Source organism: Balaenoptera physalus (assembly GCF_965194825.1).
Source record: "Balaenoptera physalus genome assembly, chromosome: 6".
NCBI lineage: Eukaryota > Metazoa > Chordata > Mammalia > Artiodactyla > Balaenopteridae > Balaenoptera > Balaenoptera physalus.
Window position 1 is genome coordinate 37,153,020 of NC_138885.1, and position 17,416 is coordinate 37,170,435.

At 34.0% G+C, this 17,416-nt stretch overlaps 1 protein-coding gene across 1 annotated transcript in view; it reads right to left on the reverse strand.

The window, feature by feature from the left end:
- Positions 1-17,416, reverse strand: part of LRP1B (LDL receptor related protein 1B) — a 1,885,740-nt gene that overhangs the window by 635,824 nt on the left and 1,232,500 nt on the right. Inside the window, exon 28 of the mRNA XM_082465229.1 lies at positions 17,005-17,249. Within this exon, the coding sequence (XP_082321355.1) occupies positions 17,005-17,249 (245 nt within the window). The remainder of the gene's footprint in view (positions 1-17,004; positions 17,250-17,416) is intronic.

Here is a 17,416-nt window from a genome sequence, read left to right on the forward strand (position 1 = left end):
GATTTTTCATATTAATAGCTGGAATGAGGTAGCAACATGTCTTTGGCATGTTTCAACTCTTCTTTCTCCTCTTCATTGCTAATTTTGTCTCTCTCTTCTACTAGGCTCTCAGTACTGCACAATGTTCTAAGACCTCATAGAAGCCTAACAAGTTTACTCAAATCTCAAAAATTCCTCTTTGCTTTGCTATCACCTGCCTTTCACTTTGCCTCAGTCAGAAATCTCACCCCTTCAAAGCTGCTGATATCAACAAATAAATGTGGAAGAATTTTAACTGTTTCACACCACCTTACCATTCTTAGAAATATTAGTATTTTAAGCTAAGGTCCATTTTAAATATTATAATAATAAAAAAATCTCCTACTGATAGTATATAATTATATGAAAGAACAAGATACTATAAAACAGCAGGGAAAACAATATTTTTTAACGGAATTAATAATATGTAGAATGGAAGGTATATGTATGTGCAAACACATGTAAAATATGTGTGTGTTTTATATGACAGGTAGTTAGATCTCGATATAATAAACTGTGGAAGTGAACAATTTAAGTAACCTGAAATATTTGAGATTCACCTCTACCACACTGAAACATAGTTTTAAGAGTATTATATTTTTTCTTAAAACTTTTTATTAATTATATTAAAAATGTTGTTTGCAGTTGAATATATTAATATCTCCAAGTAGAACCCCTCATTCTTCAAGTTTCATAAGTGATACCTGATCTCCTAAAGCAGTAATAATATTACTTATATGCTTAGAATCTAGATTTTTTTTGTAAAAAGGAGATCAGCCAATTTTCTTACAAACGTTGTTAAGAAAAGTTTCATTTTCTATAGAAATATTTTCCTGAAGCAATTGGAGGCACTTAAGGTATTTCACTGTTAAAACTGCTCTTTGAGCAACAGCCTGAAAAGACCACAATGAGACAGGTAGGATGGATAGAGACACCATCTGATCAGAATCTACACCATCAGAGCACAGATCCACAAGTGGGAGGGTTATCACAACTGTGTAGGTGCCCCCTGAGGAGCTAAGGGCCCAAGCTCCAAGTTCAGCTCCCCACCAAGAGTACCTGCACTGGAAAGATGAGCTCCCAGAATGTCTGGCTTTAAAACCAGTGGAGCTTACTTCCAGGAGAGCTGCAGGGCTGTGGGAAACTGAGACTCAGCTCTTGAAGGGCTTGTACACAAACTCACTAGCTTTGAGTCCCAGTAGAGAAGCAGTACAGTTAGGCAAAATGAGGAGACAAATACTTTCCAAGTGAAAGATCAAGACAAAACATCAGAAAAAGAACTAAATGGAAAAGAGATAAGCAATTTATCAGATAAAGAGTTCAAAGTCATAGCCATAAATATGCTCACTGAACTTGGGAGAAGAATGGATGAACTCAGTAAGTACTTCAACAAAGGGACAGAAAATATTAAAAAAAAAATCAGAACAGAAAAAAACAACTGAAATGAAAAATACATTATAGGGAATCAACAGCCAATAAGAGAATGCAGAACAGATCAGGGATCTGGAAGATAGCATAGTGGAAATCACCCAATCAGAACAGCAAAAAGAAAAAGAACACACATATATATATATGAGAATAGTTTAAGGGATCTGTAGAACAACATCAAGCATACAAATAATCACATTATAGGGTCCCAGAAAAAGAAGAGAGAGAGACAGAAAACCTATGTGAAGAATAAATGGCTGAAAATTTCCTAACCTGGTTAAAGAAATAGACATCCAATTTCAGGAAGCTCAGAGAATCCCAACAAGATGAACCGTAAAAGACCCACAATAAGATATATTATAATTAAAATGTCAAAAGTTAAAGATAAAGAAAGAATCTTAAAATCAGCAAGATAAAAACAACTGATTAGGCCAAATTCCCTGGTGGTGCAGTGGTTAAGAATCAGCCTGCCAATGCAGGGGACACAGGTTCGATCCCTGGTCTGGGAAGATCCCACATGCTGCAGAGCAACTAAGCCGGTGCGCCACAACTACTGAGCCTGCACTCTAGAGCTCATGTGCCACAACTACTGAAGCCCACACGCCTGGAGCCTGTGCTCCACAAAAAGAGAAGCCACTGCAATGAGAAACCCGCGCACCGCAATGAAGAGTAGCCCCTGCTCGCCGCAACTAGAGAAAGCCCATGTGCAGCAACAAAGACCCAATGCAGCCAAAAATAAATAAATAAATTTATTTAAAAAAAAAGAATTTAAAGATAAATAAAGAGTTTCCCAGATAAGCAAAAGATAAAGGAGTTTGTCACCACTAAACCGGCCTTACAAGACATGATAAAGGGATGTCTTTAAATGGAAAAGAAAAGGCCATAACTAGGAACAGGAAAGTTATGAAAATGAAATCTCACAGGTAAAGGCAAACATACAGTAAAGGCAGTGAATAAACAACCTATTAAGCTAGTATGAAGGTTAAAATACAAAAGTAGTAGAAATCATCTATATCTAAAATATCAATAGTTAAGAGATAGAGGAAACAGAAAGATGTAAAATGTGATGTCAAGAACATAAAATATCAGGCAGTGGAGTAAAAATGTAGTGCTTTTAGAATGTGTTGAACTAAGCTACCAGCAACTTAAAATAGACTGCTAAATAAATATATTGTTATATATGAATGACATGGTAACCAGAAACCGAAAGTCTATAACAGATATACAAAAAATCAAGACAAAGAAACATAAAAATAGCACTAAAGGAGTCATGAAATCACAAGAGAAAAAAAGAAGACTTGAACAGAGAACTACAAAAACAACCAAAAAACAATTAACGAAATGGCAGCAAGTACATACCTATCAATACTTTAAATGTGAATGGACTAAATACTCCCCAATCAAAAGACACAGGGTGACTGAATGGATAAAAATATCCTAGACCCTTGTGTTTGCTGCCTACAAGAGACACACTTCAGATCTAAATACACATGCAGACTGAAAGTGAAGGTATTGAAAAAGATATTCCAAGCATATGGAAACAAAAAGAAAACTGGGTAGCAATACTCATATCAGATGAAACAGACATTAAAACAAAGACTGTAACAAAAGGAAAAGGACATTACATATGACAAAGAGATCAATACGGCAAGAGGATATAACACTTGTACATATCTATGCATCAAACGTAGGAGCACCTATATACATAAAGCATATATTAAAAGACATAAATGGAGACACTGACAGTAACACAATAATAGTAGGGGACTTTAACACCCCAGTTACATCAATGGATAGACCATCCAGACAGAAAGTCAATAAGGAAACATTGGCCTTAGATGAGTTTAGTGTAGATAGACTTAATAGATATATACAGAAACGTGCCACCTCCAAACTGCAGAATACACATTCTTTTCAAGTGCACAAGGAACATCCTCCATAGATCACATGTTAGGCCAAAAAACAAGTCTCAATAAATTTAAGAAAATTAAAATCATATTCTCCAACTGAAAATATATGAAGCTAAAAGTTGATTACAAGAAGAAAACTGGAAAAAAACACAAACACATGGAGGCTGAACAATGTGCTTCTGAATAGTCAATGGTTCAACAAAGAAATCAAAGAGGAAATAAAAAAATACCTTGAGACAAATGGAAACAAAACATTCCAAAATCTACGGGGTACAGCAAAAGCAGTTCTAAAAGGGAAGTTTATAACAATACGGGCTTACCTAGACAACATTAAAAATGTTCAAATAAACAATCTAACCTTATACCTAAAGGAACTAGAAAAAACAACCAACCAACCAAAGCCCAAAGTTGGTAGAAAGAAGGAAATAATAAAGATCAGAGTAGAAATAAATTGAGAAGATTTTTTTTTTAACGGAAAAAATCAATCAAACTAGAGCTGGTTCTTAGATTACAGAAACAAAATTGATAAACCTTTAGCCACACTCATCAGGATAGAAACAGAAAATGCCCAAATAAATAATATCAGAAATGAAAGAAGAGAAGTTAAGTTACAACTTACATCACAGAAACACAAAGGGTCATGAGATTATTGGGAACAATTATGCACCAACGAATTGGACAACCTAAAAAAAATGGATAAATTCCCAGAAACATGCAATCTTCTAAGACTGAACCAGGAAGAAACAGAAAATTTGAATAGACCAATCACTAGTAAGGAAAGTGAACCAGTAATAAAAAACCTCCCAAAAAACAAAACTCCAGGACAAGACAGCTTCACAGGAGAATTCTACCAAACATTTAAAAAGTTAATACCTTCCATCACAAACTATTCCAAAAAAAATGAAGAGGAAAGAACACTTCCAAATTCATTTTATGAGTCCAACATTACCCTGACCAAGATAAAGACAGATTACCAAGACCAGATAAAGACACTATAAAAAAAGAAAATTTCAGGCCAATATCCTTGATGATCATGGAAATACCCTCAAAAGTATTAGTAAACTGAATTCAACAATATATTAAAAGAATTATACACCTTGATCAAGTGGGATTTATCCTAGGGTTGCAAGAATGGTTCAATAACTGTAAACTCAATCAATATAAGATTTCACATTAACAAAATGAAAGATAAAAATCAAATGATCATCTCAATAGATGCAGAAAAAGCATTTGACAAAATTCAATATCTATTTATGATAAAAACTTTCAACTAAGTGGGTATAGAGGGAACATACCTCAATATAATAAAAGCCATATATGACAAAACCACAGCTAACACAATACTCAATGGGTGTAAAGCTGAAAGTTTTTCCTCTAAGAGCAGGAGTAAGACAAGGATGCCCACTATTGTCACTTTTATTCAACATAATATTGGAAGTCCTAGCCACAGCAATCAGACAAGGAAAAGAGATAAAAATATTCAAGTTGAAAAGGAAGAAGTAAAACTGTCACTATTTGCAGATGATATGATACTATGTATAGTCTATAACTATATATATGTTTATATAATAATACACTACATGTATAGTATTTCTATATATTATATATAGTAATATATAGACATATGTGTATATATAAAAATATATAAATACATATATATATATTTATATATAGTATAACCCTAAAGATTCCACCAAAAACAATTAGAACTCATATGAATTCAGTAAAGTTGTAGGATTCAAAATTAATATACCCAAACCTGTCTTTCTATACACTAATAACAACCTAGCAGAAAGAGAATTTAAGAAAACAATCTCATTTACAATTGTATCAAAAATAATAAAATACCTAGATCTAAACTTAACCAAAGAAGTAAAGAACCTGTACACTGAGAACTATAAGACACTGATGAAAGAAACTGAAGATGACACAAATACATAGAAAGATATACCATGCTCATGGATTGGAAGAATTAATATTGATAAAATGTCCATACTATCCATAGCAATCTAAAAATTCAATGCAACCTCTATCAAAATACCAATGACATTTTTTACAGAAGTGGGGTAAATAGTCCTAAAATTTGAATGAGACCAAAAAAGACCTCAAACAGAGCAATCTCAAGAAAAGAGAACAAAGCTAAAAGTATCACACTCCCTGATTTCAAACTATACTACAAATCTATAGTAATCAAAACTGTATGGTACTGGCACAAAACAGACCTTGAGATCAATGGAATAGAATGAAGAGCTTAGAAATAAACCCACACTCATATGGTCAATTTACTTACAACAAAGGAGCCAAGAATATACAGTGGGGAAAAGACAATCACTTCTATAAGTGGTTTTGGGGAAACTGGACAGCCATTTGGAAAAGAATGAAACGGGACCACTTTCTTACACCATAAACAGAAATCACCTCAAAATGGATTAAAAAGTTAAATGTAAAGCCTGAAATCATAACACTATTAGAAGAAAATATATGCAGTGTGCTCTTTGACTTTGGGTTCAGCAATATTTTTTTTTTTGCATCTGTCTCCTCAGGCAATGGCAACAAAAGCAAAAATAAACAAATGGGACTATATCAAACTAAAAACCTTCTGCCCAACAAAGGAAACCATCAACAAAACAAAAAGGCAACCTATCAAATGAGAGAAAATATTTGCAAGTCATATATCTGATAAGGGTTAATATCAAAAGTATATAAAGAACTCATAGAACTCAATATCAAACCAACAAGCTGATTGAAAAATGGGCAGAAGTTGTGAATATACATTTTTCCAAGGAAGACATGCAGATGGCCAACAGGTACATGAAAAGGTGTGCAACATCACTAATCATCAGGGAAATGCAAATCAAAACCACAATCAGATATCACTTCACACCTGTCAGAATAGCTATTATCAAAAAGACAAGAAATAAAAAGTGTTGGCGAGGATGTAAACAAAAGTTAACCCCCATGAGCTGTTTTCAGGCATATTAATTGGTGCAACCTCTATGGAAAACAGTATGAAAGTTCCTCAAAAATATAAAAGAGAACTACCATATGATACAGTAATTCTAATTCTAGGTGTCTTCAAAAAAATAAAAACATTAGTTCAGAAAGATATATACACCCCTATGTTCATTGCAGCATTATTTACAATAGCCAAGATACGGAAGCAACCTAAGTGCCCATCAGTAGATGAATGGATAAAGAAGACGTGGTATATATACAAAATGGAATATGACTCAGTAATAGAAATAATGTAATCTTCTCATTTGCAACAACGTGGATGGACTTAGAAGATATTGTATTGATCTCAGTCAAATAAGTCAGAGAAACAAATTACTATATGTAGAATCTAAAAAACAAAATATAAAGACAAACAAAACAAAACAGAAGCAGAGTCATAGATATAGGGAACAAAGTGATGATTTCTAGAGGTCCAGGAGTAGGGGTTGGACGAAATAGGTGAAGAGGATTAAGAGGTACAGATATATGTCATTGGGTGTAAAATATATTATCTGGAATATAGCCATAAATATTTTAATAACTTTGTATGGTGACAGATGGCTATTAGCCTTATTGTGGTGACCAATTTTAAATGTATTCTATAAATGTCAAATCACTATGTTGTACACCTAAAACTAACATAATACTGTGAACTAAAATTCAAAAAAAATAAATTAGTTAAAAAAAAGAAACTTTGCTCCAAGAGAGGACACAGAAAAAGAGGGCGAACCCACTGGATGGGAGAAGGTGTGCATACTAAAGAAGAAACTCATACTTCCTCCATGTTTACAAACAACTTCCTTTATAAGGTGAGGGGAGAGATGATGAAAAGTAAAACAAAGTAGCTAAGAGAATTGTCCATCTGTCTATATCTATCTATCCATCCATCCATCCATCCGTCTGTCTTTCTATCATTTACTTAACAACACTTATACCGTGTTCACTATTTGCCAGGTATCTTCTGTGCTTTTAAGAGACTAATGCATTTTTATTAAACTATTAAATTTTATATTTGAAGAAATTAAGATAGATAAGGATCATGCTGCCAGGATATGACGAAGCTAGAATGTGAACCAGTCTGACTCCAGAATCTTCCTCTTCATTACTATGTCTCCTAAGCTGATTGCTATGAAGGTTGTCTTTCTTTGTATTTACATTTTGTTACTTAAGAATATAGTACTATTGTTTAATAAGTTATATTTTTTAGTAAAAAGACTTGGACATTTATACTAATATCTAGCCTCAGACATACTTAGGATCACTAGGACATATGCAAACAACTCCACTGAAATTGTTCTAAATAAAATTACAGCTGATCCTCCTCCAGGTTGCCAAATCTAATGAATACCGTGCTGTTATGTCTTTATCTTTCTTGACTTCTCTGCAAGAGTTAACATTTTTGGCCACTGTCATCTTGAAACTCTTCTCTTACTTTTTTTGACTGTGCTCTCTTTTGGTTCTGGAATCCCTTGGCCACCCTCTTCTCAGCATCCTTCTTGCCTTCCTCTTGAATGTTAGTTTTCTCCAGGGTTCTGTCCTTGTCCTTTTCTCATTTTCTGTACTACTCTTAGGAAATCTCATTTGTTTTCTTGTCTTCAACCTACAATTGAGTGACTACAAAAGCTCTAGCTCCAGCCCAAACTCTTCTTGCCTTTATAACCCTGAATACTCAACTATGTCCCAGAGGTACCTAAAATTCCATATATCCAAAGTGTAAGTTTTCAGTTTATCCTTTAAATCAGGTGTCGGTAAACTTTGGCCTGCAGGCTAATACTGGTCCATGAGTTACTTTTTTAAATTGTAGGAAAAAAATAAAATTTCATAACACATGAAAATTATATGAAATTTACATTTCATTGTCCATAAATAAAATGTTATTGAAACACAGCGATGCTCATTCATTTTTCATATGACTGCTGTTACACTACCTCAGCCAAGCTGAGTAGTTCAACAAAAACCATATGGCCCATAGGGCCTCAAACACTTACCATCTGGCCTTCCACAGAAAAATTTTGCTGACCTCTCCTTTATGTGGTCTCTATGTCACATTTTGATGGTGAAACCAATTACAGAAACCAGAAAAATAAAGACATCCCAAATTTTCCTTTTCTCCCCAAAGTCCCCTACTCCACAAATCTCTATCACTATGTTTTACTGACTTTGCCTCTAAGTATATCTCAACTCTACCATTCTCTCTGTCCTGGTATCAGCTATCTCCTGATCTACTGAAGTAGCATCCTTTCAGTCTCCTACTGTAGTTCTGTGTCTCTCTCCAGTCTGCCCCTTGTACAGATGAAGTCAAGTTTCAGCATGCACATCTGCTCTTTTCACTCCATTGACCAAATACTTTTAATGTTTTTCTCCTTCCTTTAGGGCAGTGGTTCTTAAGGCAGCATCAGCATTCCATGGGATTTGTTAAAGATGCAAAATCTCAAGTCATACCCCAGACCAACTGAATCAGAATATCTTGGGTAGAGCCCATAAATATGTGAGTTCATGATCCCTCTGGTAATTCCGATGCCCGTTTAAGTTTGACATCCCTGGAACCACTTATCCTAAAGGAGAAAAATAGAAATTTCTTTGTAAGGGGACTTTTTAAGTCCCACCATGGTTTGATTCCAACCCAATCTTGTTTCCCATTTATTCCCTCCTTACTTCTAGCTGCTCTAACCTGCAAATGAGGAAATAAGAACCCAGAAGTTAATTAATTTGCCTCAGGTAACCAGGCTAGTGAGTGACAGAGGAAGGAACTGAATTAAGCTAAGCCCAAAGACCTTTTAGGACCACACGATGCTACTTTTAAAAATATATTTACTATACTCTTATTTTCAAAATATGTCCATAATAATAATAATTGATTGATCCTAGTTGTTAATTTAGTCTGTTTTCCTTCTAGACTACAAACTCCAAGAAGCTAAGAATTAGTTTGTCCCATGTGAATGTTGTCAGTAACACTTGACTCTCTACTGCCATCTGGAGATTTGATATAACAATTCCAAGGAGAATCTCAAAAAATAAGAACTCAGTCTTCTGCCTTTAGAGCACAGTGGTTTAGGCAAGAACTCTGGGGTCACGCTCCCTGAGGTCAGATAACTGGCCAATCATCCTGTGGCTATTAGACCTTGAACAAATTACCTAGAATTTCTCTGCCTTAGGTTCTTTATCTGTAAAACTGGATTGCTAATAATCATCTTCATGGAATTACAATGAAAATTAGTGTATTAGGTGATATTATTATAGTTATTAATATTGTTCTTATAAAGGGCTTAGCTAGACTCTGTAGTTAACACAAATAAATAAATGATACTCCTTTACTCAAATATTTTATTATCTATGTGGGTAACTAAAACTGAATTAGGAAAATATTAAATAACCATACATGTTCTAAGTACTGAGATAGTTCTTATGGTGTTAACCATGAATGTGAAGCAGATAAAATCTGAACTGTACAAAGATTTATTGTTGGTATGTGGCTTTGAAGTGAGAAAGCCTCTCAGAAAAAGATTTTTCCTGCAAATCTTTGTGCAGATTGAGAGTAATACCTGTAAAGCACTAAATAAAACATGATATAAGTGTGTACCTTTCTTATTTTTACAAAGTCATGATGATGAAACCATTTTTACTAGTGCTTAATCATGCAAGACCAGATCTCATTATCCAAACAGAAACTAACATATGGCTCAAGAAGGGTTTATCATAAAACCTTTATGATGTTTTTGTGTTGTTTTTTTAATATACTCAAAATTTATTCAATTAATAACTGTGTTTTTCTGATAAAAATATATTTGGACTAGATGGCTTCATAAATGTAAATTATTCATTTTTACTTTAAAGGGAAACTTATAATTTTGATGTTCTTGCTCATTAAAAAAGTAACAAATATGTTTATTTATAGAACTTCCCTCTGTGCTAAGGAAACAACATTCTCCCCATGTATTTATTCAGTAAATGGCCATAAGTATCAACTACATGCTATATATTCCCAATATATACCAGATACAGAAAATAAAAAATTTAGGTTAGAGTGCCCAGTTATGTCCAATTAGTGGAACAGAGTGAATATATATCTTCCAAAGCATATGGAGATACAATGTGATTATACTAAATTATAATACAATGTATATAAAATTCTAGTTCTGAATTTCCCAGTATTTCATATTCAAATTTTTGTCCTCAGTCCCTACGGTTGCTGTCACAATAAAACTACTACTTTGTGTCCTTCCTACTTTACTCTAGACTTTCTTGCTTTACTTTTTTGGCACAGGAGATATTATATATCCAAACCACCTGCCTTACCTCCAATTTCCCCCTCTTTAATATCATCTTCACTTTAATATCATAACTTCATGGCTAATATATAAATCCTAAGTGTCATTTCTATGACTAGAAATATTTGGATTTGGCACCAAAATCAAAGGCAAGAAAAGTAAAAATAAACAAATGGGACTACATCAAACTAAAAAGCTTCTGCACAGCAAAGGAAACCATCAACAACACAAAAGGGCAGTCTACTGAAAGGGAGAAAATATTAGCAAATCATATATCTGATAAGGGGTTAATATCCAAAATATATAAAGAACTCGTAGAACTCAATATCAAACAGACAAAAATCTGATTAAAAAATGGGCAGAGGCTCTGAATAGCCATTTTTCTAAGAAAGACATACAGATGGCCAACAGGCGTATGAAAAGGTGCTTGTCATCACTAATCATCGGGGAAATGCAAAATCAAAGCCACAATGAAATATTACCTCACGCCTGTCAGAATAGCTATTATAAAAATGACAAGAAATAACAAGTGTTGGTGAGGATGTGGACAAAAGGGAACCCTTGTGCACTGTTGGTGGGCATGTTAACTGGTGCAATCACTATGGAAAATAGCATGGAAGTTCCTCAAAAAATTAAAAATAGAACTACCATATGATGTAGCAATTCTACTTCTGGATATTTATCTAAAGAAAATGAAAAGACCAACTTGAAAAGATATATATACCCCTATGTTCATTACAACATTATTTACAAGAGCCAAGAGATGGAAAAAATCTAAGTGTCCATTGATGGAGGAATGGATACAGAAGATGTGGGACGTGCGTGTGTGTGTGTGTGTGTGTGTGTGTGTGTATAATGTAATATTATTAATAAAAATGACAGAAATCCTGCCATTTCTGGCAACATGGATGAACCTTGAGGGCATTATGCTAAGTGATATAAGTCAGATGGAGAAAGGCAAACACTGTATGATATCACTTATATGTGGAATTTAAAAAACAAAAACAAAAACAAAAACACCAAGCTCATAGATACAGAGAACAGAACAGACTAACAGATTGGTGGTTGCTGGAGATGGGTGTGAGTGGCGAGGGGGAAGTGGAGTTTGCCCATTGAAATAGATGAAGAAGGTCAAAATGTACTAACCTCCAGTTATAAAGTAAATAAGTCATGGAGATGTAATATACAGCATGATGATTATAGTTAATAATACTGTATTGTATGTTTACAAGTTGCAAAGAAAATAGATTAAAAAATAAATATAGAAATAATATAAGAAAGACAATGATCTAATTTTCATTGGGGTTCAGTGATGCTATTGCTTCTTGGAAGGGCTTATGTTCATGTATTTGTTTCTGGCAACTACAAAAGGTTATATAACCTGCTAACAGCAACAATAAAACCCAAGACTATAAAATATGGAAAATGATATTTATGGATAGATACATGCCTTAAAATTATTAGTGACAGAATAGAAATGAACTAAAATCAAACTAAGTATCCAAAGATAGTCACATGTGATGTGAAAATACGTAGTTATTAAAAACGAGATAAGGCATCAATGATAGCAAGAGAGTTGCTAATGCTAAGTGTAAAAAGGAAGATACAAAATTCAAAATAAAGCATGATATTAAATATGAAGGGATACAAAAGCTTTCTTAATTTAGCAAAGAATGAATCATGGACTATGAAGTTGGGCACGCTCATTGAAACCCTGGTACTGCCTGCCTTTCAATGAGATTTATTACTCTGAGTCAGGTTACTTTACTTCCCTGAGCTGCAGTTTCCTCATAGAAAGTGGGAATAACTACCTTGTTTGATGGCTCTGATGATTAGGAAGAAAAAGTAAAACCTAAATGGCATGTAGTAGTTCATCAACAGATAGTGAAAGTTTTGTTTATTATTGTGTTATTCAATACCTCTGTTGAAATAACCAGAAGAAACAACATGGAAATGTTTGTTGCTCTGGGAGCTGGAAAAATAGGTTTACATTTTGTCTGTTCTCTGTTTTTCTACATTCTATAACTTACTGGTAATGAGCAAATATTATTTTACGATGTTACATAAACTTTTAAACATTCCTTTTACTAACATAACCATAATTTTTATGTCATGCACTAGTGTATGAGGAGTGGTGATAGATGGTAACCTGAATGTAGAGAAAAGAGATTTGATAATCTACTCATTGGACTGCACCTGGATTCTCTTGATAAATCAATCATATTGCTCTCCTTCAGATTGTGTTTCACATTTTTATTGGCATTTTTCATATAAAAATTGATATGATTATAAAAGTATGATATTAAGGCCATTATGAATTATTTACATATGAGAAAATGTGTTCAAAACTGTCTTAAAACAGTAATGTAACCTAAATTTCAACAAAAGGAGGCTAGGAAAATGATATGATCGCAACAACTGTTACTTTTTAACAGTTGACTTATATTTATATAAACACAAAGCACTGATTATGTATGAGACACCATTCTAAGATCTTTTCGCATAATAACTCATGTTTGATATGCTTATATTAAATGATGATCAACTCATGTTTACTAGATGCTATGATGTAAATACTATTATCTCAAGATGAGGAAACTGAGATACAGAGAGGTTAAGTAAACTGCCCAACATCAAACAATTAATAAATCATAGGGATAGGATTTGAACCCAGGCAGCTGGACTCTCAAGGCCATGCCATTAACTCTAAGTTCTTATACCATAAAAAAAATTAGATTTAAAATACCCACTAGTGCTCCTTTATTTCATATATTTACGCTTTGATTTGTTTCTTCTTAATCCCATATAACAACAACATTAGACACCAAAAAAAAATCTAAACTAGATTTTCTTTTTTAAAAATTCTAAGTGCCCAATAACCAAACTGGAAACTTATGCGTATAATGAACGCTTACTTGTAGGAAAACTGGTGTTAAAACTTTAATTAATTTCCTACTTGGAGGATTAGATAACTTCAAAGAATATTTTTAACCTTTATTTCTTTAATTTGTGAGACATACATTTCAATTTTATAAAACTGAACGTCATGTACATTTCAATTTTATAAAACCTAACGTCATGTATTTTTAAAATGTATTAGTTTTCATGAACCTCACATTATTATTCACCAGAAAACAGGGGGCTATTATTGTACTTGTGTTAAAGCTGAATCTTTGTCACCATTTTCATTGTAATTCTACCCTTGGGAATAAAACAGTCAGTAGATTTCTGCATCTTCCCACCTCCACCCCCAGGCAGTGAAAGCATTAATTCACTGAAGCAGATAAACAAAATGGATAATGATTGTTATATGCTCAGTGATCCTTACAATGGGGAAAAGTAGAATGTTCTCTGATCACTCTCAAATTTGGAAACTGACTGAATTTCCTTTAGGAAATAGCAAGTTCTCATCATAGGTGGCATTCTCTCTAGTAGACTAGAGACTAGAATATCTGTCCTGAATTCTGGGAAAATATGTTACATTAGATCCATATAGTAAAAACTTCCTTATTTTATGCGAAGTGGAGAAGTCACATATAAATCATCTTTTAAGTAAAGATGTCAAGAAAATCTCCCCTCAACCAAATGAGTTACACTGAATGTCTCACTTCCTTTCTATATATATGAAATTGTCAGGAAAGCTCGGAAGTATCATGTTTCTTCCCTTTCTATGAATTTGCTAGGGGTCATGACAACGTGTGTAAATCAGACAGTTATTAAATGAAATACAATGATTCTATTTTGAGGGAGGGAAAAATATAATACATAGACCCAGGTCATTTTTCATTGTCCAATTCATTAAAATTTTCCCAAACATAAAAATTAACGTTCCCACAAAAGACCGAAAAATGTGGGTACAAAACCACATAAGTACACATTTTTGCAATTATAACAATTAAAACCAATCCCATAAGTGTTTATGACTAGATACTCCATACTGATGGAAGGTTTTAGAGAAGAATATATTTTTTTTTCCCATGAAGAACTCCTCTTTTATTTTTATTATTTTGATTATATTTCTTTTTTTTGTTTTTTTTTTTTAACATCTTTATTGGAGTATAATTGCTTTACAATGTTGTGTTAGTTTCTGCTGTATAACAAAGTGAATCAGCTATATGCATACGTATATCCCCATATCCCCTCCCTCTTGCGTCTCCCTCCCACCCTCCCTATCCCACCCCTCTAGGTGGTCACAAAGCACCAAGCTGATCTCCCTGTGCTATGCGGCTGCTTCCACTAGCTATCTATTTTACATTTGGTAGTGTATATATGTCAGTGCTATTCTTTTACTTCGTCCCAGCTTACCCTTTCCCCTCCCTGTGTCCTCAAGTCCATTCTCTACGTCTGCGTCTTTACTCCTGTCCTGTCCCTAGGTTCATCAGAACCTTTTTTTTTTTATTATTCCATATATATGTTAGCATACTGTATTTGTTTTTCTCTTTCTGACTTACTTCACTCTGTATGACAGACACTAGGTCCATCCACCTCACTACAAATAACTCAATTTCATTTCTTTCTATGGCCGAGTAACATTCCATTGTATATATGTGCCACATCTTCTTTATCCATTCATCTGTCAATGGACACTTAGGTTGCTTCCATGTCCTGGCTATTGTAAATAGTGCTGCAATGAACATTGGGGTGCATGTGTCTTTTTGAATTATGGTTTTTTCAGGGTATATGCTCAGTAGTGGGCTTGCTGGGTCATATGGTAGCTCTATTTTTAGATTTTTTAAGGAACCTCCATACTATTCTCCATGGTGGCTGTATCAGTTTACATTCCCACCAACAGTGCACCCTCCACACCCTCTCTAGCACTTATTGTTTGTAGATTTTTTGATGATGGCCATTCTGACCAGTGTGAGGTGATACCTCATTGTGGTTTTGATTTGAATTTCTCTAATGATTAGTGATGTTGACCATCCTTTCATGTGTTTGTTGGCAATCTCTATGTCTTAGAGAAGAGTATCTTTTTTATTGTACTAGTGGCATATTCTGGTCAGAATCATGATTTCATGCCTTATTTCAATTTAGTTACATCCAGTATATTTATTGAATACCTATTAGGCACAAAAATGACTAAGCTGTTTTCTCCCTTTAATGTTCTCATGCTTTGCAGGTCTGTAGGATGAAAGGAGTAGAGGAGCTAAGGGCAATAGCAAAGGATTAAGGTGACTGCTCACATAATTTAGGGTGTGTAGAAAATCCCATGTGACAAAGAAGGATCAATTATATAAGAAAATTAAAAGTGAGAAATTTCTAGTTTCTGGAAAGATAACTAGATTTAATCAGAGTAAGTCAGAGAGAGAGCACAGAAAATTTTACCAATGAGGACATTTTGGTAGGAGAAATAGTTTCAAGGGAGAATTAAGGCCAAATATTGAAGAAAGACACAGGACAGACATAGAATTTTTCAACCACAGAGGTGAGTATTTTTAATCAAGTCTAAAATAAGACAATACCCCATGAATTTAAAATAAGTCTTGAAGTGTGGTCCATAAGACCAGAAATGCCAAGGAAGTGGAAGATCTGCTTACTCTACACTGAAAGAGGGAGAAAAGGAGAAAAAGTATCCTCTTTGAGAAAGAGCTTGTCATTTGAGTATCATAAGTCTCAAACAAAAATATGCTAATGATAATGGGGACATTATTTGCATTGGAATGAGATTTCCATATGTTATGACATATATCATGATGAGGACGAGTCAGGTAAGAGGTATAAAAGAATGAGCTGATGTTACACCGAATGGCCATGGTACCCTGGGGAAAAAAAAACAAAAAAGAAAGAAAAAGAAATGTGAGGCTTAGAATTAACTCTGACAAGGATTGAGTGGAGGAAATGAAATCACAAAACCAATGTAGAGATTACTATTGACCAAAATGTGGAATACATGGGGATAGGTAACACACATGTCCATGTGAACTGAATTCTCTTAAAATAGAAAAGCTCAAAGCAGATGGTTTATCCTTTATTATACACTATTCCCTCTCTTCCCAATATACTGCACAGTGACCATTTGGGGGCCAACATAAATGTGTCCTTGGTGTCTTCCTTTAATTTACTGATCATATTTAGGTAATAGACTCCAAATCGGAAGACATTCCACAGCTTCCCACAGTATCTTTTACTGATGCAATAGCAGTGACTAAAAATTGGGGGACTTGGGTTAAAACACTTAATTTCTAAGATTTCTCTATTTGTGTGTAAAATAAATAAAAAGCAAAGAAAAAAATCCTGAGCTAATTAAAATAAAGGCTGGCACCACTTCCATCATACAATACATAAAATATTAATAACTGTTAACTTACAAAAGTTATTTTACAGTTTGAATATTATATGATTAAGGTAAAAATATTTCTGGTGGTTAATTCATAACAAGCACTTACCCTGTGGCTGACGACTGGGATGGTATATCTGAAGGTCAAATGGCTGTGCACTAGTTTTCTGAATCACACTGACATTCTGCCCTGTCCACTTATTGGCTTTTGACAATGTGTTGGTCCTCCAGTCCGTCCAATAGACATCACTCCCATATAGAGACACAGCGAAGGGATGAGAAAGGTATTCATGACCTCGGATGATTTCTATCATGCCTGTTCCATCATACAGGGCTGAATAAATGGCATCTGACCTACAGAAAAGGAAACGCATCAGTAGTATATCAAAACTCATTCAAATAGTCCAGTGATGTGCTTATACTATTTAGATAAATGACAAAAAATTTGCATAAAAAATATTTTATGGGCCTGTACCTGATTTGTAGAAACATTAAAAAAAGCCATCATAAGGAAAACAAAC